Raw genomic sequence first — 25,058 nt, 5'->3', positions numbered from 1 at the left:
TAGAATGTTGGGCAGTCAAGAAACAACATACTTATAAGATGAATGTAGTTGAGATGAGGATGTTGAGATGGATGAGTGGCAAGACAGAATATAATTTGAAATGAGTACATTCAGGAGAACTTAAGCGTGGCTCCAATAGGTAATAAGATGAAAGAAAGTAAACTTAGTTGGAGTGATCATGTACAGTGCAAACCCAATACGACACTAGTTGGGAGGTGCAAGTTGTTTTAAGTAAAAAGTTCAAAAAGGGCTAAGGATATACCAAAAAGACATAGTTGGAAGCAATGGTTTAAAAAACGGATCGGTGACCTTGATCGGGTACCTCAAAAACCGATCCGGATGGGCGAATCGACGATCCGGATCGGGAATCGGCTGAATTGGTCGGATTAAAGCTTCAAAAAAATCCAAAAAAATTATTAAAATTCATTATAAATGTTGTTTTTTAGGAATCCAATAAAAAATTAAGGTACTACATTATTAACTTTCAATTTTTTTTATCAATTTGTGAATATTGAGATGTTCTTTCCCTGTATAAACTTATTTTAACTATTAAATTTACATCACATAAAAGAAAAATCATAGAATTATCATGGATAAAATATACAATTATATATGGACTATTATAAAGAGTAGACTAATCAATGAAAGAATGGCCATTAAAATCTCGTTTTGGCAAAAAACCCTAACCCGCTAAAAAAACCCAAACTATTACAGCCTAACTAACTATAATCCAAAATTATTACAACCTCACTAATTATAATATTATATACTGAAATTATAATTATTAGTTTAATTTGATAATTATTTTATTAGACAAATAATAACAATTAAAAATATTTTATAATATTATCTAATTTAAAATGTATTATTGACAACTGTAATAAAAATAGTACATTACATGATTTATAATGTAAAAATTTATAAATAAAATAAAAGATTTGGTTGTCAATATAAAAATTAATAAAATGCATAAAATTTTTGGAAATAACACTTCAATTTTTCAAAAATTTATTTTTTTAGGTTTCTATAATAAATTTAGTAAAAAAGATTGTTAGTAGAAAGATAGAGATTTCAAATATAATAAAATTTTTATTTTTATTTTTTTTATACTTTTCATATTATTTACAAAAATAATTATACCACTATATACAACAAAAATTAACTATTATATAAAAAATTAACTTTTTTATTTTTTATTTTTTTATGTTTTTTATATTATTTACAAAAATATTTATATTTATACCAACCACTATATACACAACAACATTATTTATATTTACACCAACCACTATATATACAATAAAAATACAACACATGCTCAAGGGGATTCGAAAACAACAAAAATATTTATACCAACCACTATATACACAACAAAAATACAACACATACCAAGGGGATTCAAATGCAACCCATGCCCAAGGGGGTGCCCAAGGGGATTTGACCTTGGGACCTCAAGTAAAAAAATCAAAGTCATAACCATTTAACTACATGTGATTATAAGTTGCTGATTAATAGACTATATTTACATTTTGTTTTCATTTAATGATGTTTGAGAATTATCCCACATCGAAAGATGGGTATTCAACTTTGGTATATAAATACCTATGCAATATGAACTATAAAATGTGTGTAAAAATATTAGGGCAATACGTACGCACGTGTGAGTGTGTGGGGCACGTTGGCACGTGCGCTTAGACACATGTGTGTACGCGTGAGTTGCGGGGGGTACGGTCGCACGTGCACTTTGACACGCGTGAGTTGCAAGGGGTACGGTCGCACGTGCACTTGGACACACGTGAGTGCGTGGGGCACGCTCGTACGTGCACTTGGACACACGTGAGTGCATGGGGCACGCTCGCACGTGCGCTTTGACACACTTGTGCACGTGTTAGTGTGTGTGGGGCACACTCGTACGTGCGCTTGGATACACGTGTGCACGTGTGAGTGTGCATGGGGCACGCTCGCACGAGCGTGTCATGCGTTTTCGTGTGCTTGGACACACGTGAGTGCATGGGGCACGCTCGCACGTGCGCTTGGACACACGTGAGTGCGTGGGGCACGCTCGCACGTGTGTGAACCGGGCTGAATCGAATGGGAACCGGCGGTTCCACTCTAGAACCGGGCGGTTCCCGGTTTTTGTTTGGAACCGGCACGGGCACGCATGTTTCGGAGTCGAACCGGGCGAGTCCGATTCGACTCGCCTTTTTTTAAAACACTGGTTGGAAGTAATGAGAAATGTAAAGCTACTTACGGCCACACTGAAGATATGGGTCTTGATAGAACAAATGGCATATCAAGTGTAGCCGAACCCAAATAGTTAGAAAGGGCTATGATGATGATGATGACCTATGTCACGAGCATGGCCAGGGTAAGCATCTAGGATTAGGCTAGACCATTCACATTGGACCAGACAATGCCTTACCACTAGGCTTGGATTTCAAGCCCAAGCCCATCTACATGCTAAATTTTGGAACCCGGATTGGTGGGGTAGATCATTCAGCCCACATATCCATATCGAATTGCTAGAGCAACATCTATATCGGCTTGAATAAGTCTAAATAGGTAATCCAAATAATATTAAAAAATAAATAAAGCAAAATAACAATAAAAAAAGGGTATATGAGACGGGGATTTATGTGGACCTAATGAAATATCAGGTAAACTTAAAAAAAGTAAAAAATATGCAAGGAAGGGTTTGGAGGAACAAGTACATAACTCATATTATCTCTGATCTAGTTCGGTCCCAACCAATTTTCTATTCAGACTGATAGTCCGGATCAATAATCATTGAATTCTAAAACATTGTAGTCACTGGTAAAAAGTTGACCTCTCTCTCATTCATCAGTCATCGCCCTTCAAGTTTATGTCTCGTTATTTCTCTCATTACATGGAAATGGTTTGATAGGGACCATCCCTATCAAAATAAGTAACGCCTTACTTTATAACTCATCGGAAACTATAGTTCAAGCTTTAAAAAACCTTTAGATCGATCATTTTGGCTTGAACATTATCGTTGTGAAAAAAATAGGATTTCAAGCTCTAAAAAAATGGTTATTATAACAAATTGTCTAGAACGTTAGTTTCGCCCTAAAAATAAGTGTTCATAGATCCGCAAGATCGATACCATTCTTTGAGTTTTGAATTTCATTGTTGGTATTAGAAATTAATGTTAGAGCTATCATGAAGATTTCCGTTGCTGAAATGAACTTTTTGAATGAAGATTTAAGGTGAGGTTTATTTTGTTTTCATAAAGCCTAGGACTCATAAAAACTTAATCTTCACTATATGTCATTCTCTCTCATTATATGCCCCCTTATGTGCCCTACCTTAGTAGTTGCTCTCTCTCCCATTATTCCCTCTTATGCTCTGCCTTGTAAAGCAGCTCTCTCTCTCTCTCATCCCCTCCGTACCCTCACTTGCCAAGTAGTTCTTTTCCGTATTCGTAAAATCGAATTGGAATGGTTAATCGGATATAGGTACGGAAGTGGTTTAATGGGCGTAATCAATAAACCGGCCGATTCAACCGTTCTAATCGGACAAGTCCCGGGCGGTAAAAAAAGTTTTAAAAAAATAAAAAAGATACAAAAAAAAATCTACTAAAATATGAAAAACATATAAAGAATGATTAAAACAAAACACATTCAAATGAAGTTGAAAATTTATGAAAAAAACAGATTTTCACAAATCGTTTTTTGAATTAAAGTGAGTATTAATGACCAAAATACTTTTTAATCTTTACCATAATGTAAATAATATTAAAAAATTCATTACAAAATGAATTCTTTATTTTTAATTTTTTTAAAAATATCGGTTGATCACTAAAACTACCCAAAATTGGAACACCCGGCGGTTAGTGGTTAGATCACCCTGTTTTTTCAACAGTGGTTCTTTCTCTTCATTTTTCTCGTTCTTTCTCCATCTCTTGTAAAATTCTTTCCTATGTCCTCACTTGCCTAGGTTCAGGCTGGGCCAGGCCACTAGGGTCTGGGCTAAGAAATGTGGCCTAAGAGTTGGGCTCGGCAAACACAATTCAAGGGTAGGGCCAGGCTTGGCCCCGGCTCGGTCGAGCCCTCCTTTTTTTTTTTCATTTAGCTTGGCCTAGCGATAAAGCTAGAGCCAAACTTGGGTAAGGGTGACAATGGGTCAGGTTGGGTCTATGTCCTGCCAAACTCAGACTCAAATCCAAAAAACATTATGGAACCTAGACCTGGACTTGACCAGATTTGAAGTTATCGGACCCGAACCTGGACCCGACCCAAAAAACAAAAAGTTATATTAAATATATACATGTATCATTTAAAAGAAAGAGTTTATATAAAGTTGCAACCTGAAAAATGTATAATTAAATATGCTCCTCAAAAATCCATCGAAAAAGGTTGTTTTAATGTTGAAAAATGATCACCTCGATATCGCGATATATGAATATGAAAAAGAATAAAGATTTTGAGTAACAAAAATAGTGCATCTTGCAACACATTATCGAGACCGTCCATTTTTAAGATTTTCATATGTTTATAGATCTAGTTGATTTTAACCATTTTTGGATTTTAAAATTTTATAATTATATATGAAAATAGATTTTCAGATATCCTAAGAATTTGTTATACCAAAACTACATGTTAAGATAAAATTTGGAGGTGCGCTTTAATTAGATTGTTTAAACTTGAAACCTTATGGAAACCGCATCCTTTTTTAAATATTATAATTAAAAATATAGTTATGTTTATTAAATATTAATATTAAATATATATATATTAAATATTATTCATATAATAACACTATTCGGGTCGGATCCACATGAACCCGTTCCAATATTTGGACTCATACCTACCTCGCCTGGTCTAATTCTTGGATCCATACTCGGACCTAGGTCGGGTCTGGGTCCATTGCCACCCCTATTTTAAGGACCTGATCAAGGCCAAGAGTGTCCCAGCCCACGCCCGCCCGTGGCTAGGTTGCTCTCTCTCATTCCCCTTTCGCTCTCACTTGTCACAAGCTTCTCTCCCTCACATCCAAGTTGCTCTCTCTCACGTGTCCTTGATATTTATCTTTCCTGCACGCAACCCAATCATACTTAAAGTTCTCTCTCTCTACCCAAATATCTTTCATCGTTCACTCTCTCTCCATCCATGGACGACAAGACATAGGTGGGGTGGGCGAATATGCCAAACGTTCATTTGACATCAAATCCTCTCTCTCTAAACTTTCTTTTGACATGAAATCCTCTCTCTCTCTCTAAACTTTCTCTTGACATGAAATCCTCTCTCTCTCTAGACTCTCATTTGACATGAAATCCTCTCTCTCTCTCTAAACTTTCTCTTGACATGAAATCCTCTCTCTCTCTAGACTTTCATTTGACATGAAATCCTCTCTCTCTCTCTAAACTTTATTTTGACGTGAAATCCTCTATCTCTCTCTAAACGTTATTTTGGAATGAAATCCTCTCTCTCTCTCTCTAAAATTTCATTTGACATGAAATCCTCTTTCTTTAGGAAAGAAGGTATTGAAATGAAATCTTCTCTCTCTAGAAAAAGTCTTGAAATGAAATCTTCTCTCTCTAGAAAAGAAGTCTTGAAATGAAACCTTCTATCTAGAAAGAAGTCTTGAAATGAAATATTCTCTCTCTAGGTCTGAGTGTGTAAGACTCGAAGGCCAAAGAAGAGGCCCGCAAGGGCGAGGCGAAGGAAAATATCTGCCCTGCGCCGGCTTTTGACCACCCACGGTGGAAAGTAGCTCTGAAGAGACCCGATAGACCCCATTTCATTCCTGGTCTAACCGCTCTTTATCTCTAAACTTGCTCTCTCCAGAGTCACTGCATTTCTCTCTCTCTCTCTCATGGTAAGAACCCCTTCCCTCACTTGTCCTACCTTCTGTGGTGGTGGTTCGATATGCGTGTTACCTGGTTTTGATTTCCCCGTTTCGTTGAGCTTGTTGAGTTGCTTTTTGGGTTGAATTTTTGGCATTCTTTCATGGGTTTTTTGTGATTCTTGTTTTTGGGTTGATTGGAAATTGTTGTTGGGTTTTGGATCTGCTCTTTTTCCGATGTGGGTTCTTCACAGAACTCTTTTTCTCTCTCTCCTTATGGGTTCTGAAAAGACGTGGTGATGATTATTGTTCTCATTTGATGATGGGTTGTTGAAATTTTAGATCATCATCGTCATTATTACTGTTAACTAGTGATCACCGGGTTTGATGCATGGTTTTGTTTATTATAATTAGAATAGTGTGATTAGTGCACAGGGGATTGATCCCATGAATTTTTGGTCCACAAATGATACAGAGCTAAACTTTCATCCTTGATATTATGAAAGTTATAATCAGATATTTTGGTCCTTAGAACTGTTATGTTTATGTTGCTGCCTTCTGTCTTAATTCATTTTCGTAATGTGTCTTATTGGTTCCATAAGAAAGAAAAGGGAAAGTCCAGTGTTTCCATTTGAATTTGCAATAGGTTAGCTCATTTCTACAGACTCTGCAACTGATATAGAGAAATGTCTGTATCCTAAAACCTCATCTAAGAATATGCTCACTAGTTGAAATGGTTAGGTCTATGAAGCCTCTGTTGGTTGAATCCATTTTTGGGGTTTGTATGTGTTAAAAACTTAAATTTCTATTTTATTTGCTTTTCAAATTTGGGAAGTAAATAGAAGTCCCATTTTGAGCGGAGACGGTTGACCACCTTATGCTTTCTTGTTTGCTTGAGGTATTTGGAAGAGCTTTCTCTTAGCTTTATTTCATATTTCTTGGGTGATGCTTCACTCCATCTCTCCATCTCATTTGTGTCAGGTGGTTGTTTATATGTGTGTGTGTATGGGGTGTGGGGTGGGGGAGTGATTTCATGAAACGATTATATAGTAATATAATGAAACAATCATCAAAAACCATGTTAGATCCGTTTGTTTAACTCCAATTTTTAAATATACTCTCTTTTCATTCTAGTGAACAATAAAAATAAATAAAATTTGAAAAAACACCCTAGAAAGTGTTTTTTAGCCTAATTGATGTAAGCCGTCCATTTAAGTGAGATACTTAGAACTAGTCCTTAGAAAGTTTTTTCCTTTTCAATTTTTTTTCGATAACTTTATTGTCATTAGATTAACAATGTTGAAAAAGGAAAAATTGATTTGGAATTCGTAAAGGCCTAGATCTTGAAATTCACCAAATGGATGGTCTAGTTTATTGTTGGAGGGTGTGTATTTTGACCATATCTATGGTGCAAATCGAATTTTAATTTTTTTATTATTGATTATTGAGACAAAGAGAGTGTGTGTGCAAAATTTGGGCTCATTTAAATACCATAAACATGGTTTTCTAGAAGTGTAGTTTCTTTATATTACAATGACGTAGTGACATGAAATCACTCCCCTATCTCTGTGTATGTGTGTGTGTGTGTGTGTGTGTGTGTTGTAAATGTGTTGAGTTGTTGGTTCGCCCTTTCTTTCTTATTGTTTGCTTATGGTATTAGATATATTCCCTCTTCTAGCCTCCTATGGCATGTAGAGAGAGGAACAACACAATCTTCAAAGGCAGTTGAGCTCTCATTTCTTTTATGTTTTGCTGATTTCTCATCAACCATTGTTTTTTATTGTTTGGATTTCATTTACACTCCATCAATAATGAACTAAATCATCACATCATGAAAAAAGGGCACTGATTTTTTCTGTTTGAGCAACGGTTAGAGAATCCAAAATGTACTGATATGTTGAGTTCTCACCTATTTGCAGGTATCAGACTTATATGCCTTTTTTAGGATTGGTTTGGTTCACGATTGCACAGTTAGAGCCCCAAACTGTTAGTTGTATTTCGATCCGGGTGTCCTATTGGAGATACTCCCTCATGTAATCACTTCAAATTTGAGTTGGGATGGAACTCATTTAGAAATCCATGACCCATCAGGGTTGGAGGAATCCTAATAGCCAATAGATTAGGATGGCTTGTGTAGCTTTATCAGATCCTGTTGGTGTCTTTGTCCAAACGGAGGCTAAAGCTCTGGCCTCCGGGACTGTTCAATCTTCCCTTGGTTAGTCTTCAACCAGTGCTTTCCGGACTGAACCAGAGGTCAAATTGATAAGGGGCCTAGTATTGTCTGAACTGCTCAACCTGTGATCCAACCAGTTGGATAGGTTTAAAGAAGAATGACGTAAAATAATGAAAATAGGGAAAAGATTAAAGACATATATTCAACCTGTCTGACCGGCTGGTTTAGACCAGTTTGACTAATTCCGTTACTAAGGTGGGGCTTGATGGACAATCCTTATGCTTGGAGTTAGTTTGACAAAATGGGGGAGATCATAAGGATAAGGAGGGATGGATATTTTTCAGCTTCCTTCATCTGTCTCTTGATCCCAACTCCCTCTCTGATTCCCTGGGCTTTGAGACTGTTCTGAGATATTCTTTCGTGATTGGACTATCCCATTGTCCTTCCCTGATTGGTTGTGTGCAATTAAGGCCCGTGGCACTGTAATTTTGCACCCAGTGCAACTGGAATACTATATGTATAAGAATGCTCACAAAACCTTGTGTTTCTATTCTTAGTCACCAGTTAAATTGTTATTTCGTGGTTTGAATGATCAATATTGTAGTTTTGGTCTAGCCATAAAAAGAAAATTGTTGTACTTGTGAGCTAGACACTGTTAGCTTGTTAGTGTTTTATTACAAATTATTGTTTATACTTTCTATTCTTCTTATGTATCAGACCTTGCATTTGTATATGATTTGGGTGTTGCCAACATTGTTATAAATATATTTTTACTTCTAATTCGTGAGATTTGAGCATTATTTTCTTAAGTTATTTTCTGCATAATTAGAAAGTTGATAATCATGTTATATTTCCCCAGAGAACAATGGCAGGTCATAGAGCCCTAAAAGGTTCCTACTATTTGACCTTGATCTGGGGAATATATGATATTAAGAAATGAGTGTTTTATTAGGAAATGGGTGTTATTTATGCAAGAATATGACATATTAGGATATATTTGTGCATATACATCCTAATAGTGACATATTAGGAAGTATATGTACTTGTGAGATCCAGATTCGAAAAATAGACATGGTTTAGTACTCAAGCATTACCCTCCATCAAGTCTATGTTTAATTTCAAATATGTTGTGTGCTTGGCAAATCTTTAAACAGAATTTTTTTGAAGTATTTGAAAAACGCAAAAGAATTAATGGGTGTTTGCTGTGGCAATCACGTGCATTTTATGTGTATTATTGTTGTGATATAAAATAATGTAGTGATCATGTAAACAAATTAATGTATTGGTAATTATTTGTATTTTTTTGTCACTCTGGTAATGCCAGAGGGACATTGTCTGTAGGTTATTCATCTAAATTATGTGATGCTTGTTGTCAAGAATATTTTGTCTCTCTTCTCTCCCAATATGATACTAATTATTATCAAAAATGTTTTTCTCCAATACAACTTGTCTAACAGAAAGGGATCGGCATTTGCCACATTTAATTTTGTACGTGGATATGCATGCGTGCATGTGCACATGTGTTTGAATATAATTCTTATGAATGAATCAACACATTTGGTCCAATTTTGTACAGTTTTTATTGTAAGCTATGGAAAACCAAAGAAAGAGTATTCGGTTAATTCTCTAGTTATAAAAATCTTAGTATTTGAAATTTACTGACTTGGTTTTCATATCATCAAATGAAACATTGATTCCATTTCAAACGAATTGGGAAAGCAAAACGTAGGAAATCAAGAATGTAGTTTTTTAAAGCATCATAATACATGGTCCATTTTTGAATGTTGCTTGTATTCTCTTCCTACCTTGAGATTATATTAGTTGCTCATATTGTCATATGACTTGGTCCTTGGAATTTCTATAATTGGCATTCCTTCTCCTGTACGTCCATGTCGTACCCCTTCCCTATTACTTGGGTATTCTAGTTTGGCTGGACATACTTTTTTTTATTGGAACCATCCAAAACCTTCAACCTGATTTACTCTGCTCTCATGCGTTTAATTCACAACTCCAATCTTGATGAAATTTCAAAAAAAAGAAAAAAAAAAAAAATTCTCTGAGTGCTTTCATTCTCCTTTTACTAAATAACATCGATGCAATTTGGTAGCTACTCCTTTGTGCATTGGCATCTATGGATCCCAGGAATGGATGGTGGATTAATTTTGAGGTAAGATATACCGTAGCTCTGTTGGATTGCATTATACTGACCGTTTATAATACGTTTGATCATTCTTTAAGGATATTAAGGCTCAGTTAGAATATAAGAGGTGGATATATTTTTTGCGGTCTGTTGTTGGTTTTAAGAAATATCATGACGGTTAGTGATTTGAAGTTTAAACGAAGTGGGTGAAATAGTTATTCTCGAAATAAATGAGTACTATTTTTGTATGAGACCTTTGATCTGAATAACCGGACACCTTTTACAGGCTTAACTTGAACTAGTTTGCGACCAGTGGCATAAAATGAGGTGTGGGAAAGAAAATGATACTCATTTGGAGCTTCTTATAGATGAAACTTTTGACTTCATTATTTTTAATGGTGCTTCAAAAGAGGAAATTGGAAGCAATTTGTATGCCATGGCCATCTTTTCATAGAACCTCTTAGGAAAAGAAACTCAATTCAACATTAGAAAAAAGACCTGACATCATACAATCTCTTTGCAATGTTGGGGTTGACCAATTTTGATTAAGCTCAATCAGGAAAACGTTTTATTCATTTTAGGCTCCAAAACAGTGATCAAAGTGGACTGTGCATGGACTAGCCAGCCGTTCATTGTTGGTATGATCAGGGCCAAACATGTACTGGCTAGCAAGTGAGCTATTGTAGCAATGGATGACACTATTCCTAGTTCAACTCATCAAGTGGGGGAGAGATTGAGAGAGTAAGTAGTTGGGAAGGACCTCTAGGAGGTTGCAAATTCTTAACTCTTCATTTTGCTCATTGAGTCCATTTCCAATTCTAGTGCAGACCTAGTAGCTTGGAGCTAGGGTTTAGCAAAGAAGAAGATAGGGACGATCCAAACGTAGAGAAAGATTAAAAAGCCAGAGATAAAAGGAGCACATGGTACTCTAGGGTTTTGAATAAAGTTCATAACATGATCCATCATTATGCTTGAGTACATCCTTTTTATAAGAAAACCTTAAACAAGACTTAATCCGACCATCCATCTAATCTAATAATGGCCATTTGTTATAAAATGAAGATATAAAAGAATAGAAAAATTACTACTTATGCCTCTAAATAAATTAAATGACTCAATAAATAAATAAAAGACCTAAAAGGACACATTCAATAGCTATTGTGCCCTTCTGTTGTTCCTCTTGTGAACTTTAAGCTTATCTCTCTTAAATACAGTATTCTGGGCTGCATCAAATGCTCATATTTTCAACCCTTTCAACATCTTGTGATGACTTTTCATTTCAATTCAGTCTTTCACAGTATTTTCTTAGATAATATGAGTTTTTAATTGACACAGCAACATTTTATTTGTTTCTTAATATTATTAGTACTTTTATTTTCCCATAATTGGTTTCTTATTTTTTGAGTGTGGGTAGCTTGTCATTGGTTCTTTTTTTTATATATATTTATAAACTCTTTCATATTTTACATAATTGATATGTTGCAGACTGATTATTTCGTGCATGTGCATCTAGGCGCACACACATAGAGGGAGGCAGGCAATGAGAATTTGAGGTTGAAACTAAACGTTTACAATTGAATTTTTTAAAAATTTTTGAATAAATTATATATGATTGATCTACCCAAAAAAATTATATATGATTGGTTTTGATATGTTTACCTAACCATAGTGTTTACGCTTATGGTTTTGTAGCTTCATCTGAATTATGAATCTAACTTGGCAAATTCCCTTGAATAGTGTTTATTTTGTAACAAGTTTCTTGCCTCAGGTTGGTGACCGGTGTCCACACCCACAACCCCCTCAAGATACCCAACAATAACCAACAGTCTCCATCTTCTCTCACCTGCCTACCAATGCCTTAAGGGAACAACCTATATCTTATTATCGTTTCAATAGATGGTAAAAACAGGAGTTGGGCCAAAAAAATGCTCGTGAAGCAGTTTCGATGCCTCCACTCCTCGACCTGTATATGCACGAGTGGCCACCTTAGCGAGACTGTCATGTTCCTCGTGTTCCAACACCTTAATTGGAACCCACGTCTCATTGCCACCATTTCTTGTGTATGCAAATGGTTTGAAGATGTGGCGAGGCGGGTCCTGTGGCGTGAATTTTGCCGGGCTCGTGCCCCTAAAATGACCATCGACCTACAATCGAGCGGGACCCACAGTGTTGATGGTAGTTGGAAGGCTCTTGGAAAACTCCTCATCTATTGCTCGGGTTGTCGACAAGGTGGGCTTGTCAAAACCGCTTCAATTCCTGGTCACTTTGTGTATAGAACAAGATTTTCAAGGACTTCAGGTAAGAGCTTCTTATTACCCCAATGTCGAAGCGATGTGCTCTATGTATCAGACCCATGCGAGCATTTAGACCAGGGAGAAGAAGGGGACGTGGGATTCTTTCGGGGGGTATTTAAGTCATTTGGGGGGTCAAAGGTGAGGAAGATGCTTATAGAGAAGCAAGCAGAGCTTCACCCAAAGGAGGTGTGCCCTTATTGTAAGGCCAAAGTGTGGAGTATGCTGCAAGCAAAGATGATCCCAAGGAGTGCGTGCACCAGACTTGGAGCATATGAGGATTGCATCGAGTATTTCGTGTGTCTCAATGGGCATTTGGTCGGCGTGTGCACTCTCTTGCCTCTCTCTGACTCAGAAGAGGCGTCGGACTTGGAGTGATGGATGATGCATCCATTATCAAGGTACTCTCATCTTTCTACATGTATGTATGATAGGCATCTTCATCATCATTACCATGATAGGCATATGCGTCCACTATGTTTCGTTATATCTTGCATGGGTTGTGAAGAATGGCAGATTGTTGGTTTCATAATCAAGCCAGAGCCATGGGTTTCTCACGGCTTTGGCTTGATTGATTATGGTGTTGACTATTGCAACACGTCTCATGATCAATTCTTACACTTTTCCTCCCCAAAAGACAATACAACAACAAAGAGAACAAATGAGGGCGAGCGGATACCAGGATGGGTACATTCAGTTGAGTTAGTTAAATTGTCCTATACGAATGATGATAGCCAACATGGCCACCACCACCACCACCACAATCATCATATGTGTGAAAAGTGTTTGGCGCTGGCCCGGCCTTATCAGAACCCCATGTGGCCTCCCCAGGGATCCACCAGAATGATAGACTGAGGACCCAAAATTTTACACATCCCTCCCCTTGACTTCCAAGATCAATATCCGGAAACAAATATTGGATTCAAAGCCCTAAAAATGCTCCATCATGAGTGCTGTATCAACATCTTCATGAGTACTGTATCAACATCTGATCTCGACTATCCATTTCAATGGATACTAGATGGATCAGATTTCCACCATTTTAGGAGCTCCAAACGCAGTTCTTCAGGGCAACAATCGATTTGCAGATGTCTTGGAGGTTTCTGGGTCCTGAATCAATGAAAAAGATGGATTTTTAGGGTTGGCAGTGCAGTGTTTAGGTGTGCCCAGGGCGGTGCCAAAACCTGAGCCTCATATGTGGTCACTGCCATTGGTTATCTTACATGGGTTTCATTGGTGGTGGATTTTGGATGGGTTAAAATGAGTATTAATAGGGGCTGCAAAGGCATGGATTTGTATAATGATCTTTGTCCTCAAAGATCAGCATCTTTTGTTTTTTTGAGGAAAACTGTGTCCTCAAATATCAACATCACCATTGTTTTTATAATAGTAGGGTTTCAAAACGTTTTTTTCATTATTTCTTCTTTTATCAACTTATCATTGGGTTTCAATTTTAATATCCAGATTGAGATTGGACGGGGTGTTGGACTGTGGTTTCAAGGAACCATTGGGTAAGGAATGAGCATTAACTGGGTGTGGAGGATTATTTGGAATGACATGGCTGCATCACCTACCTGTCTTTCAAACCATCTTTTTTGAAGTTGTTATTAATACCAGTCTTTTGAACTGTCTTGATTTAAGATTGATCTGTCTGATATTTGATGTAGTTATAGGTTTCGAATGGCCACATGGTTATCACAGTGAGATGGTTTTGTGAATTTAATATATGGGAAAGTATACAATAACAGTTTTTACTGTCGTTACAAGAAGGTGAAAATCACTCCTAGCCATCAGATGTGAAATTGGGTGACTTAGGGCATACATTAACCGTGCTCGAAGTCTTAGAAAATTTATGATTTTGTGGGAAGGAATGACACACCCCAGTCATCGGATTTTACATGTAATGGCTTGGGGTGTTCATGATGTTTGCTTATGAAATGTACTTGTCTTATTGAGTACAACCCCTTTATAATATTCTTGTTCTTTTATAATTGTTGCTTTTATCTATAAGTTTTGAAATTTTCAATTTGTACTGGTATAAATAAAATTAATAAGTCTGATTCATGGCATGAGTCATTTTCTTGTTTCCATTTTGTCTATCCATGTTCCCATGGAAAAGCAATTTAAGGAGATGAATATAAGTTATGCTAACGTAAGTACTTAACAGTATTTGGTTAGGGTAAAGTTTAACTGAGGTCCTATTCAAATGTGGTCCCTTTCCAGAAGTCCATCTCAGAGATGGATTTAGGATCCGGAATATATTGTAAATCACTATCTATGCATTTCCTCTTTAGAGCCTTGATGTTGCAGCCCAAAAATAATGCAGATCTGATGATTTGCGAAGAATTTAAATGAATGGCGATGAATGGTCTGAAAGCAAAGTTTAAAGTAGTTTATTTTTACACTTCCAAAAAAACAAAAAAAAGTAGTTTATTTTTAATGTTCAAAATCTATTTTTTCCGTATTCATGATCGTGGTAGTCGAGTTTATAAATCCATAAAAGTTTTTAGCTTCATAATCCATCTCTAAATGGATTTTTGCAGGATATTGCATTTGAAAAGGTGTGTAGGCTGACCCCAATTTAGTTAAGAGGTTGTGATCATCATCACACACCAAAACCCCTTTCTTTTAGTTAAGAGGTTGTAATCATCATCACACACCAAAACCCCTTTCTTTTAGTTAAGAGGTTGTGATCATCATCATCATCATCCAAGCTTTATCCCAATTAATTGGGGTCAACTACATGAATCATGTACCTCCATTCGTATAGGTTCAAGATTCATGATAAGATGTGACTAAGTTTTACATTAGCTGCTTAACTAATGTATCCCACCTCCAATACCCGGATTTGGGACGGGTTAAGGGAAAGTTTAAGATCCTCACCCTTCTTAGATCAAGTTAAGAGGTTGTGATAATTATCCAAAAAATAAAATAAAAATACACCGAAAAAGTACTCCGTTTTTCATGTCAAGTGTGAAATCTAGAAAAGGATTGTTTGTTCCAAACCCATGAAACTAGAAGCTATAGTTTCTTTAACAGGTTCTCCATGTAGAAGATTGGCCTGCTTACTCACTGATATGCAGTTGATCAGTTTTCATGGATTTTGATTCATGTTTTTGACCATTCACAGGCTTGAATGGAGTGTTGTTGCTTCAAAAGGTTCTATTACTGATTTTGGACCTCACATTTGGAGTGAGATTGCCTTTCTTTTCAAGAGATGGGATCTGTCTATTCTCGTTCTCTGGAATGGTCATGGATCAGTTTTCTCATGAACACTGTACAGATTCAAATGAAAAGGCTTATGCCACTCTTCATTAATGGGTATGTTTATTCGTTTTCAAGTAGAAATACCGCATACATTTATGCACTTTGTGGCACTTTTATACAATGTTTTGCTCTAGATTCTATGAAATCAGTTCCTTTATCGATGAGATGGTTCAGTTGAGTTGCCAAGCCAGAAGAATTATTTTGGGGTTTTGAATTTTTAGAAATTTTTTCCCATCTTGGTTTTTGTCCTTTCTTTTTTTCTTTGTTGAGATGGTTTAGTTGAGTTGTAATGCCTGATGAATTATTTTGGGTTTTGAATTTTTAGAAACTTTCTTCTATCTTGGTTTTTGTCCTTTTTTCTTTTCTTCTGAATTCTTCTTATTTGTTCTTTGATTTTTTTTGTTGTTCTTTTCTTTCTTTCTTTCTTTTCCTTTGAATTCTTGGAATCTGTTATTCTAGTTTGGTTTTTGTTCTTTTCTTTCAAGGTTTCCATCTTGGCTGTAGGATTGAAACTCAAAAGTGGTCTCTCTCTCTCTCTCTCTCTCTCTCAAAAAGAATTGATGTGGTTTGGGCCAGCTTATTGGAACAGCATTAGTGTTGTAATTCTTTTATGGAAAAAGTTTATATAAGGTTGCAAAACCCTTTGATTGACCATCTCAAAAATCTATCAGAAAAGATAGTTTTAATGTTGAAAAACCCTTTGATTGATTATCTCGACATTGAGATGCATACCATGAAAAATAAAAAGAATTTAAGTCCAAGAAATAGTACATTTTACAACATATTATCTACACTGTCCATTTTCAAGATTTTCATATGTTTATAGATCTACTTGATTTTAACCATTTTTAAAATTTAAAATTTTATAATTAGATATGAAAATAGATTTTGAGATAATCTTAAGAACATTTTACATTAAAATTATATGATAAAATTTGAAAGTGCACCATACCTCTACAGCTACCGATGCATCCTTGTACCAACTGCATCCTTCTTTTATTCACTTTTGTTGTTAATATACACCACTGACAAGCTTCCGAGGACCACAACACTAATAACCACTGCCTGCCTATCAGCTTTAATGGATACACTCAAACTATAATTTTGACCCTCCATTATAAAGATCCATGCAAACCATGGAGGAGAGAGAGAGATGGTGATTTCTGTTAGAAGCATCGACATGCTGACCGACTCCGACCTGTCGACCTTATCTTATTGGCCTTGTCTTTGGTCTTGGTCTCTTCGCTGAGCATCTTCGCTTCAACATAGATCCTCACCTCTTTGGCATTCTTTTCAATCCTTTCCATGTCTCTGTTGTACTCGCCTGTGGCCTTGTTGCTTTTCGCTTCAAGCTGCCTCTGCAACTCCCGGAAACCGATCAATGCTTGCTGTTTAGAACCCGAATCTTCAAATATTGATATGCAGAGACTACAAACGAGGAGAGAGAGAGAGAGAGAGCATTTCTTGCTTGCAAATCAGGACCAAACCAGAGGCAGCTCTTCTCACCAAAAGTGGTTTGAGAATTTTTCTATGAATTCTCTTGAATTTGAAATATTTGAAAATGCTCCCTTGTGAAAAACATTTAAAGAAGCCACAGTTTATGGAAAAATTGATTACAGTGCATGGTCAAGAGAAACCTTCAATTTTAAGAATTTCTCTTTCTAAGTATTATCTCCCTATAGTACCAAACTTAAAAAAAAAAAAAAAAAAAAAGGCAGAAAGAAAAGAAAGAGACTCAAAATGAAAAAATTGTGAAAAAAAGGAGGAAAACCTGATTTTCATGTAATCTATCATATGCCTTCTCTTTCTTCCTCTTCTCCCAGTCTTTGATTACCGACACGTCCATATCGTACCTAAAAGTTTTTTGAATCTCATCGTAATAAGAAAGAGCAAAATTCTCAAAAGCTTGATAAACATATAAAATAAAGTAAAATACCGCTTTTTTATTTTTTCCATTCGAGCCTTCTCCCAAGCATCAGCCTTTGCTCCCGCCTTGACAGACACTGGTTTCACTCTCCCTGTCGTATTTTTACGCTCCGGTTTCATTAAGACTGCGGGTTTTAAGGAAACTGAGGGGTCAGGCACGCTTGAATCTGTCTTTCCAAGCTTGGTGTCTTGCTGCTGGTTGCCGGAAATCGTCGGTTTTCGATCTTTCTCGGTGAAAATTGGAGCCTTTCGAGCAGTTGGGTCTGTTTGGAGAGTGATATTTTCTAGCGTTTTACGATCACTTTGAGGTTCTGGTTTTCTCCCTGAAACATCACCTGCATTGTTCATAGTGCATGAACAAGTCGAGTTTTTAATCATCATCGTTCCTGATGTTGGTATTGTTCTATGGTGACTGATGTCTGCTTTTCTTTTTTTCTCTTTGAGAAATATCATTATTATGGGAAAATCAATGATGCAGTTAAATCAATCAATTCAATTTTTACCAATAAAATAATTGCTTTTTTTTAAAAGATCCCTCGAGGTACTTCTTCAGCTATTTTGTTAAAAGAGTAATGATCTTATAGGATGTTCTCTCACCCATGTGTGTAGGACTCCAAAGATCACTATTAAAGTTGACACGGACCTCTAAAAAAGTTATTACATAGGTGTAGAGTTTGACTTTTCTATAGATCCATGTCAAATTTTATAGTGATTTTTTTGGGTCCTACACACATAAATGCAGGAAGGTCTTATACGATCATTTCTCTGGTTAAAAATACTTAAATTGTTCCTACTTCAGGCCTATAATCCTAAATAAACAAGGCCAATTTGATAATTTGACTCAATTAAGTGTCCCTAGCTAAATGTACTAGTTTAGGATTTTTATATTGATACTCGATTATTTAAAAAGTGGGGTTGTATGTTGTTTTGCTGAGGCGGCCTATGTAGGCCGAATTATCATAATGCCATCACTTAATTAGGGTTTTAAATTCGAAATAGGGACAATTTGGTCTTTTTGATAAAATTATTGAAGAGGTACCCAGTGGAATATATTTCTGAAAAACCAACCCCTTGTTAGTAAAAATGGTTGTTTTAACTATCTCATGTATTTTATGAGATGGTTTGACCATTTATATTAATATATTTTTTTTTTTTACCTATTAAAAAAATAAAATGTATACGATCATTTACTTTTGATGCAAAGAGGTCACAATTCTAATGAACTTTTAGATTTGAAATCAGGTGGCGGAAGATATGTCATTGTTTAGGCACAAAATCCAAAATAAAATTTCTCTAATGTTGTGATATATTTTTATCTATTGGATTTCACATCCAATGGTTAAAAGTGATTGTCATCTCCTTGTATAAAAAATTAACGGTCTTATAGTATACAATCTCTTAAAAAAATCGAGTGTAGGGACATTTTTTGCAAAAGAAAAGCACTTCATTTGTTCATAAAAAATTATTCGATGTTTAGCATTTAGATGTAATAGATAAATGCATAATAATAAGTAGCGTAACAACAAGAATATGGTAGAAAATTTTAGATTTTATTTCCCTTTTCTATTTTTATCATTGGAATTTGGACATATGAATGCTAGGAATTAAAATGAAAAAACACCACTATCGCGTTAAAATGAGAAATGCGAACTTTGGTCACTGTTATCGAGTTTTTCTGTTCCTTTTCTAGAATTTCTTAAATTGTTCTAATACAAATTAGTCAATAAACTTGATCATAAAAATAGTTTTTTTTCCTACACATTATTATAAGAATAAAATTGTTATACATTTTTTAAAGGAATTGAATACAAAGAGACTATTTATCTTTTATATATGGAGGTCACATTTATTTTTGTCTCTTAAATTTCAAAATGGGTGAATCTACACCAAGTTTAAATTTGATGGAGAAAGTCATTTCTTCTAAACCCCACCAAAAAATGCAAATTTATGCACCAAAAACCTTATGTCGTTCTAAAAATCTATCTTTTTTCTTGATTATAAAATCTAAAGCTATGGAAAGGTTGCAGATATGATGGATTTGTAAATATTTGAAAATGGACAGCCTAGAAAATGTGGTTAGATGCATTATTTTTAAGACTTGACGTTATTTTTTAGATTCGTGAAATTCGAGGTTGAAATGATCTATCTGAGGGCTTTTTGGAACTACACTTTATGATGATTTATTTTTCATTGTACAGCCTATGCCGTAGTTTGTTAAAAAAAATGGGGAAATTTATCAAATTACCCTTGAGAAGTTTACAATTTAACACTTGATCGATATCTTTTTATTTAATTTCAAAATGACCATGAAAAAACATGTGGCATTGAATTGAAATAGTTCCAAAAGCACAAATTGCTAAATAGGTAATTTGATATAGGTATTCAATAAATGGATGGTTGTTCGAGCGTCTTTGAAAAGACACAAAGTTCTAAAAAAAATTAAATTATCGGGATTAATTAACTCACCCAAGCCATCCAATTTGACATTTAATGAGTGAAAATAATTATGTCACCATATATAAAAGATAAATGGTCTCTTTGTAGATAATCCCTTCCAAAAAAAACCTATGCTTCATCAAGGTGCCTATATTATTTAACTGGGTGTGGTTTCTATAGGGTTGCAACCTTAAATAATCCAATTAAGGTGCACCTCCAAATTTTATTATAACATGTAATTTTGGTTAAAAAAATTATTAGGATTATCCCAAAATCTATTTTCATATCTAATTAAAAAAATTTAAACTCCAAAAATAGTTAAAATTAATTAGATCTATAAATGTATAAAAATCTTGAAAATGCATAGTTTAGATATCGTGTTGCAAGATGCACTATTTTTAGGACTCCAAATCTTTTCTTTTTGCATGTTTATGCATCTCGATGTCGAAATGATCAATTAGAGAGTTTCTCAACATTAAAATAACCTTTTTCTATGGATTTTTTAGGTGCATATTTAATTCTACATTTTAAGGTTGCAACCTTATATAAACTTTTTCCTATTTAATATTTTACCAATATATAACTATTCCAACTCTAGATTGTACGTTTTTCATGGTTATTTTGAAATTAAATCACATTAAAATGTTAAATTATTCATCTGTCAAGAATAATTTGATAAATTTTTATTTTTAAATAATAAATTCTAAGCCCCCCTCATGTGGAAACGGGGAAGTACTCAACAAAGAAAACTCCAAAATCTTGAACGAAATATTGAAAGAAAATACATTCTTCGCCTGAAATGTTTCTAATTGCACCCAAAATTTGCCGAAATGTAAAACAGCTGAAATTTCCTGAAAAATATACTGCAATGGTTACCTGTGGGTGTCGTAAATCCCTCGTCCTTCTTGCTCTTGGTGGGTATAAAACGGGCGTCCTTTCTCTCACTAAACCTTCTCTTCACCTGAGATTCTGATTCTTCGAGAGTTGTAATGGCGTATGCTACGGCTGCCATGACTGTTTCAGGCTCGCTGATTTCATTCGAATCGAAGGAACTCATTAGGCCAGAGAGCTGCCTTCTCCACCAGCTTTTCTCTCTCTTCTCTGCAAAACCAGAAGAACCCAACAAACCCAACTGTGAGAGAAAAGAGGGGGACAGGAATAAGACTAAATTCAGAGATGACAAATACACCAAGAAGAGAAAGAGAGAGAGAGAAGAGAGAGAATCAGAACAAATTCACAGACGAGACAGCCACCCATAAAGTGAAGGGGGGGAGACATGGGAGAGAATTTAGTTACAGTTGTAAGGGTATTATGATCATTTCTCAAAGTTGTTTTTTTTTAAAAAAATAAAAGCTTGTTGTTTTTCTGATTTTCTCCTAGATAAATAGTGTTTCATGAGCCAAGAGTTTCCTGGAGAAAATGGGGGGTTCTAAATAATGTAAAAGGAAACTAATTAAAAAAATTGGATTCTTTCCATGTTAAGAGAAAATTAAAACAAGTTAAAAGAACCCAAAAATAAAAATTATGCTATAAATCAATAAGAAGAACATTCATGGCTATATACCTTTGAAAGATGGAACCTTTTGAACAGGTAGCCTATGCTCCTTAACTGGTTCTTCCTCTTCCCCAAAAAATGCAATTCTACATAATAATCACAAAATTCCCACAATAAGGAACATAGATCAATACACACATAAATATATATATATATATATATATTCAATTTTATGTGAGATTTTATTATTATTATTATTATTATTATTATTAATTTGAGCATCTAGATGAGATTTCCATGTGTGCAAATTTTGAGCTCCATTGTATCCCTGCTTGTCTTATAATATAAATTTATTAGCATGTAAACATGGGCTTTCATCTCATTTTCCTTTGATCTTGGCTCACAATCACCCAAATCAGATGTGAAATCGAAAGGCTGGTGGTATACCTCCGACCTTAGTTGAAGTTTGAGATGATTATTGACAGATTTTGTGCAAAACAAAAACACTGCTGACTATTTAATTTCACGCCTGACAACAGCCAAAGGTGTCTGTGACGTTTGTGTATGAAAAACAACCGCTGCAATGTATACAATCCCTGTCGATGAAATCTAAAGGGATATGTATATTTACATGTATATATGTATATGTCTACATAGGAGATACCTTAGTCGCTTAGCTATGTTCTCCATTTGATGAAATTGAGATGAAAGAAATTGGAAGTGTATGCAAGATGTTTATGGAGAAATGACATTGGGGGATGGTGGTTTTGATGTTGGATTTTTAGGGTTTCTTCTATGATGTGAAGGGGAGGCAAGAAAGCTTAGATATGCTTTCATGGAGGATGTGGTTTTGGATCACAATGCAAAGGGGTGAAGATAAGCATTGCTTGTTCTTCTTCTTCAAGGCTTTGAGTTTGCAAAGGAATCTCTTATGAAAGTCTTAACTTTCAGTTGTTGTCTTGCTTTTAGATAGAAAAAGGGGGAGGGGCCTTGGATGTGTTGGTTTTAGAAAAGAGAAGTGGGACTCGGTAGAAGTTTTGGATTCTAACATTTATGTGGAAGTTTTTGGTATAGCTACTTTAAGAAACGATCCAGCACAGTGTGCTCCCAATGGATCATATTGTATTCTTACACCACTTAGTATGAGACTTACTATTTAGAAGTATTTTTCCTTATCTAAAATTTTGAAATCTAATTATAGTTCAAAAAACATACATATATCATTGTACTCATCAAATTTGGATACTTCTATACCCTTGTTTTGTACATAGAGTTTTTTTTACTAAAATTATTTTTGGTCATTATGAGAGGTGTGAAGTTACCTATATAGGGTGTGACATCACCCATATGGAGCACTAAATGACACTAATATGCTCCATGTGGGTAATATCATACCCTATATGAATGACGTACAATAATAGATTACTCCATAATGTGAGCACCCTAATATATATATATATATATATATATATATATATATATATATATATATATATATATATATATATAGAGAGAGAGAGAGAGAGAGAGAGAGAGAGAGAGAGAGAGAGAGAGGTTATGCTTAGTGATGCTTAGAATTATTAAGAGCATCGCATTTTGAAGGCATAGAACCCTCTAGTGAGGTTCTTCATAAAGAGAGATTATTCTCTGGGTATCAAAACAAAAAAGCATTGAAGTGAATTAAAGTGATTGCTTTATGCCAAATAACCAAGAGAAAGAGGATTATTACTTTAAAAAAAAAAAAAATAGTATTGATAAGATGGCAACTAAAGTCCACTTCAGATAATTAATTAATGAGATTATATAATATAAGATGGTCTAAGAAGGGTGATGACTTTAAACTTTCCTTAACCCATCTCATGACCTTAAATTTTTTTTCTTCATGTCCATTCATCTCAAAGTCAAGATGATCAGTTGGAGGGTTATCCTATGCCGGAACACTGTCCACTAGAGGATTTTTTAGATGCACCTTACTTCAACAGTATAAGGTTTCAACCTTATATAAACTTTTTTCAATAAAAAATGATATAAAGGGAAAATTAGAATTTTAAGGAGGATTTTTAAATAACAAGAATTTGGGGGATACGTTCGTAATTTTTTTTCTAGTGCCAAAACTCAATCTTCCGACAGGATTGGGACATACATCTTACTTTGATAAGACGTATATAAAAATTTAAAAAGGATCCGATCATATGTAGAAATGCGAGCCTATTAATAAATCTATTTTTGAGATGGATTTTAAGACTTAATTTTCAAGGACATGGAATCTCTAACATGGAGATCATGAATATGAAAAAATAAATAAATTTTAAAAACTAAAAATAATAATTCTAGTAAGAAAACATTTGGACCGTTAGTTTCTATTGTTTTTAGATGGAAAACCTACTTGCATCCATCTTTAAGATGGATGCTTTATACTTTTAGGACCACATATGTAGAAATGCGATCCAGCCCACATGAAACAATTTTCCATTAACAAATGGGTAGCAACTTGTGTAAAGTGCACCATTTTAATACAGAAAATAAAACTGAAAACCTGCAAGCGTTAGGAATGTTATAAGTCTTGCGATCCAAATTGAAGGATTTAAATATGAACGACACATAGTGCTTGAATTTCCTTTTGAAAAAGATGTGGACTATGGTACACCTCAAAATTTACATGCATATGCATCTTCTCTCAGCCTCCAAAGAAAAATAAAAAATACATACACTCCAAAAATATTGAACAAACTTCGTCCATTGTTATTAGCCCTCTAGCTCCCTCTCTTTCAGGGGTGGCGATCGGTTAGGTCAGGTCCGGGACCGGACCCGGACCCAAAGTCACAAGAACCAGACCCGGACCCAAAGTCACAAGACCTAGACCCGAAAATAAAATATGGGACCCGGACCCAGACCCAGACCCGACCCAAAAATTAAAATATATATGCATTTAAATATATTGAACTATTTTTCATAAATTAGGACCAGAAAATATGTGTTGGACTTGGACCCGGACCCAATTGGACCTGGACCCAAATGGTGTTTGGGTCCAAGATTTGGACCCATACCCTGACCTGTGTCAGGTCTACCCTTCAAGTCCCAAGTTGGGCCCTGGTCCATTGCCACCCAGACCTTTACACTCAATAGTGCTAACAACGCCCTTTGAAACTTAATTTCTAAGATTATAGAAAAACATTTATATAGGGGTGCAACCTACTAAAGGTTGAAGTAATCTATGCCGTCTATCTTTTTTTTTTTATTATTTATTTTTATAATGTTTCGTAATTTTATTAATCAGTAAAGACTACAAACAGATCAAAAGAGAATAACATCCAAAATAACCAACTCCTGCATCCCCCCCCCCCCCCCCCCCCTCTCTTGGCTAAGGCATCAGCTATCTCATTCCCTTCTATATAGACATGTTGGAAGGTAACTGACATATCTCAGGTCAAATCCATAACTTCCAGCCATGTGGATCTAAGCTTCTACGGTGGTTTAGAAACCCCATTACACCATTCACCACATTCAACTACACAACTCTCTTGC

At 35.2% G+C, this 25,058-nt stretch overlaps 2 protein-coding genes across 7 annotated transcripts; one reads left to right on the top strand and one right to left on the bottom strand.

The window, feature by feature from the left end:
• The first annotated feature begins 5,811 nt into the window (after window positions 1–5,811).
• EDL2 (EID1-like 2) lies at window positions 5,812–15,837 on the top strand. Of its 5 annotated transcripts, XR_016043103.1 has the most exons (5): window positions 5,812–5,838; window positions 10,086–10,145; window positions 11,604–11,671; window positions 11,887–12,810; window positions 15,540–15,837. XR_016043103.1 is itself a non-coding variant. In XM_006836970.4 (3 exons), the coding sequence occupies exon 2, from the start codon at window positions 12,044–12,046 to the stop codon at window positions 12,785–12,787; it is 744 nt and encodes a 247-aa protein (XP_006837033.1). In that variant the 5' UTR covers window positions 5,812–5,838; window positions 11,887–12,043; the 3' UTR covers window positions 12,788–12,810; window positions 15,540–15,677. The 5 variants fall into 5 exon arrangements, 3 of the variants coding, with proteins under 3 accessions (XP_006837033.1, XP_011621072.1, XP_088706176.1); XR_016043104.1 differs by lacking the exon at window positions 11,604–11,671; XM_006836970.4 differs by lacking the exons at window positions 10,086–10,145; window positions 11,604–11,671 and having other exon boundaries at window positions 15,540–15,677.
• Window positions 15,838–16,650: 813 nt separating this feature from the next.
• On the bottom strand, window positions 16,651–22,558 carry LOC18427927 (uncharacterized). 2 transcript variants are annotated; one of them, XM_020663472.2, is made up of 6 exons: window positions 22,198–22,558; window positions 21,603–21,679; window positions 20,915–21,139; window positions 17,613–17,937; window positions 17,448–17,529; window positions 16,651–17,064 (listed from the first exon to the last, which is right to left on the bottom strand). In XM_020663472.2, exons 1-6 carry the CDS (start codon window positions 22,221–22,223, stop codon window positions 16,843–16,845), a joined length of 957 nt encoding a protein of 318 aa, XP_020519131.2. In that variant the 5' UTR covers window positions 22,224–22,558; the 3' UTR covers window positions 16,651–16,842. The 2 variants fall into 2 exon arrangements, with proteins under 2 accessions (XP_020519131.2, XP_011621073.3); XM_011622771.3 differs by having other exon boundaries at window positions 16,651–17,034.
• Between the last annotated feature and the right edge of the window lie 2,500 nt (window positions 22,559–25,058).

This window comes from Amborella trichopoda, chromosome 10 (genome assembly GCF_054954075.1).
Source record: "Amborella trichopoda isolate Santa Cruz 75 chromosome 10, AtrichopodaSantaCruz75HAP2 v2.0, whole genome shotgun sequence".
NCBI classification, from domain to species: Eukaryota; Viridiplantae; Streptophyta; class Magnoliopsida; order Amborellales; family Amborellaceae; genus Amborella; species Amborella trichopoda.
This window is presented reverse-complemented; position numbering and strand designations above follow the sequence as displayed.

What these genes read in the sequence shown, in the direction of transcription:
- EDL2 (XM_006836970.4), top strand. Translation starts at nt 12,044, where the DNA reads ATGCTCGTGAAGCAGTTTCGATGCCTCCACTCCTCGACCTGTATATGC.
- LOC18427927 (XM_020663472.2), bottom strand. Translation starts at nt 22,223, where the DNA reads ATGGAGAACATAGCTAAGCGACTAAG. An exon ending in AACATAGCTAAGCGACTAAG is followed by an intron (nt 21,680 to 22,197) that starts GTATCTCCTATG and finishes ATTATTATGTAG; the next exon opens with AATTGCATTTTTTGGGGAAG. An exon ending in ATGGAAAAAATAAAAAAGCG is followed by an intron (nt 17,530 to 17,612) that starts GTATTTTACTTT and finishes AAAAACTTTTAG; the next exon opens with GTACGATATGGACGTGTCGG.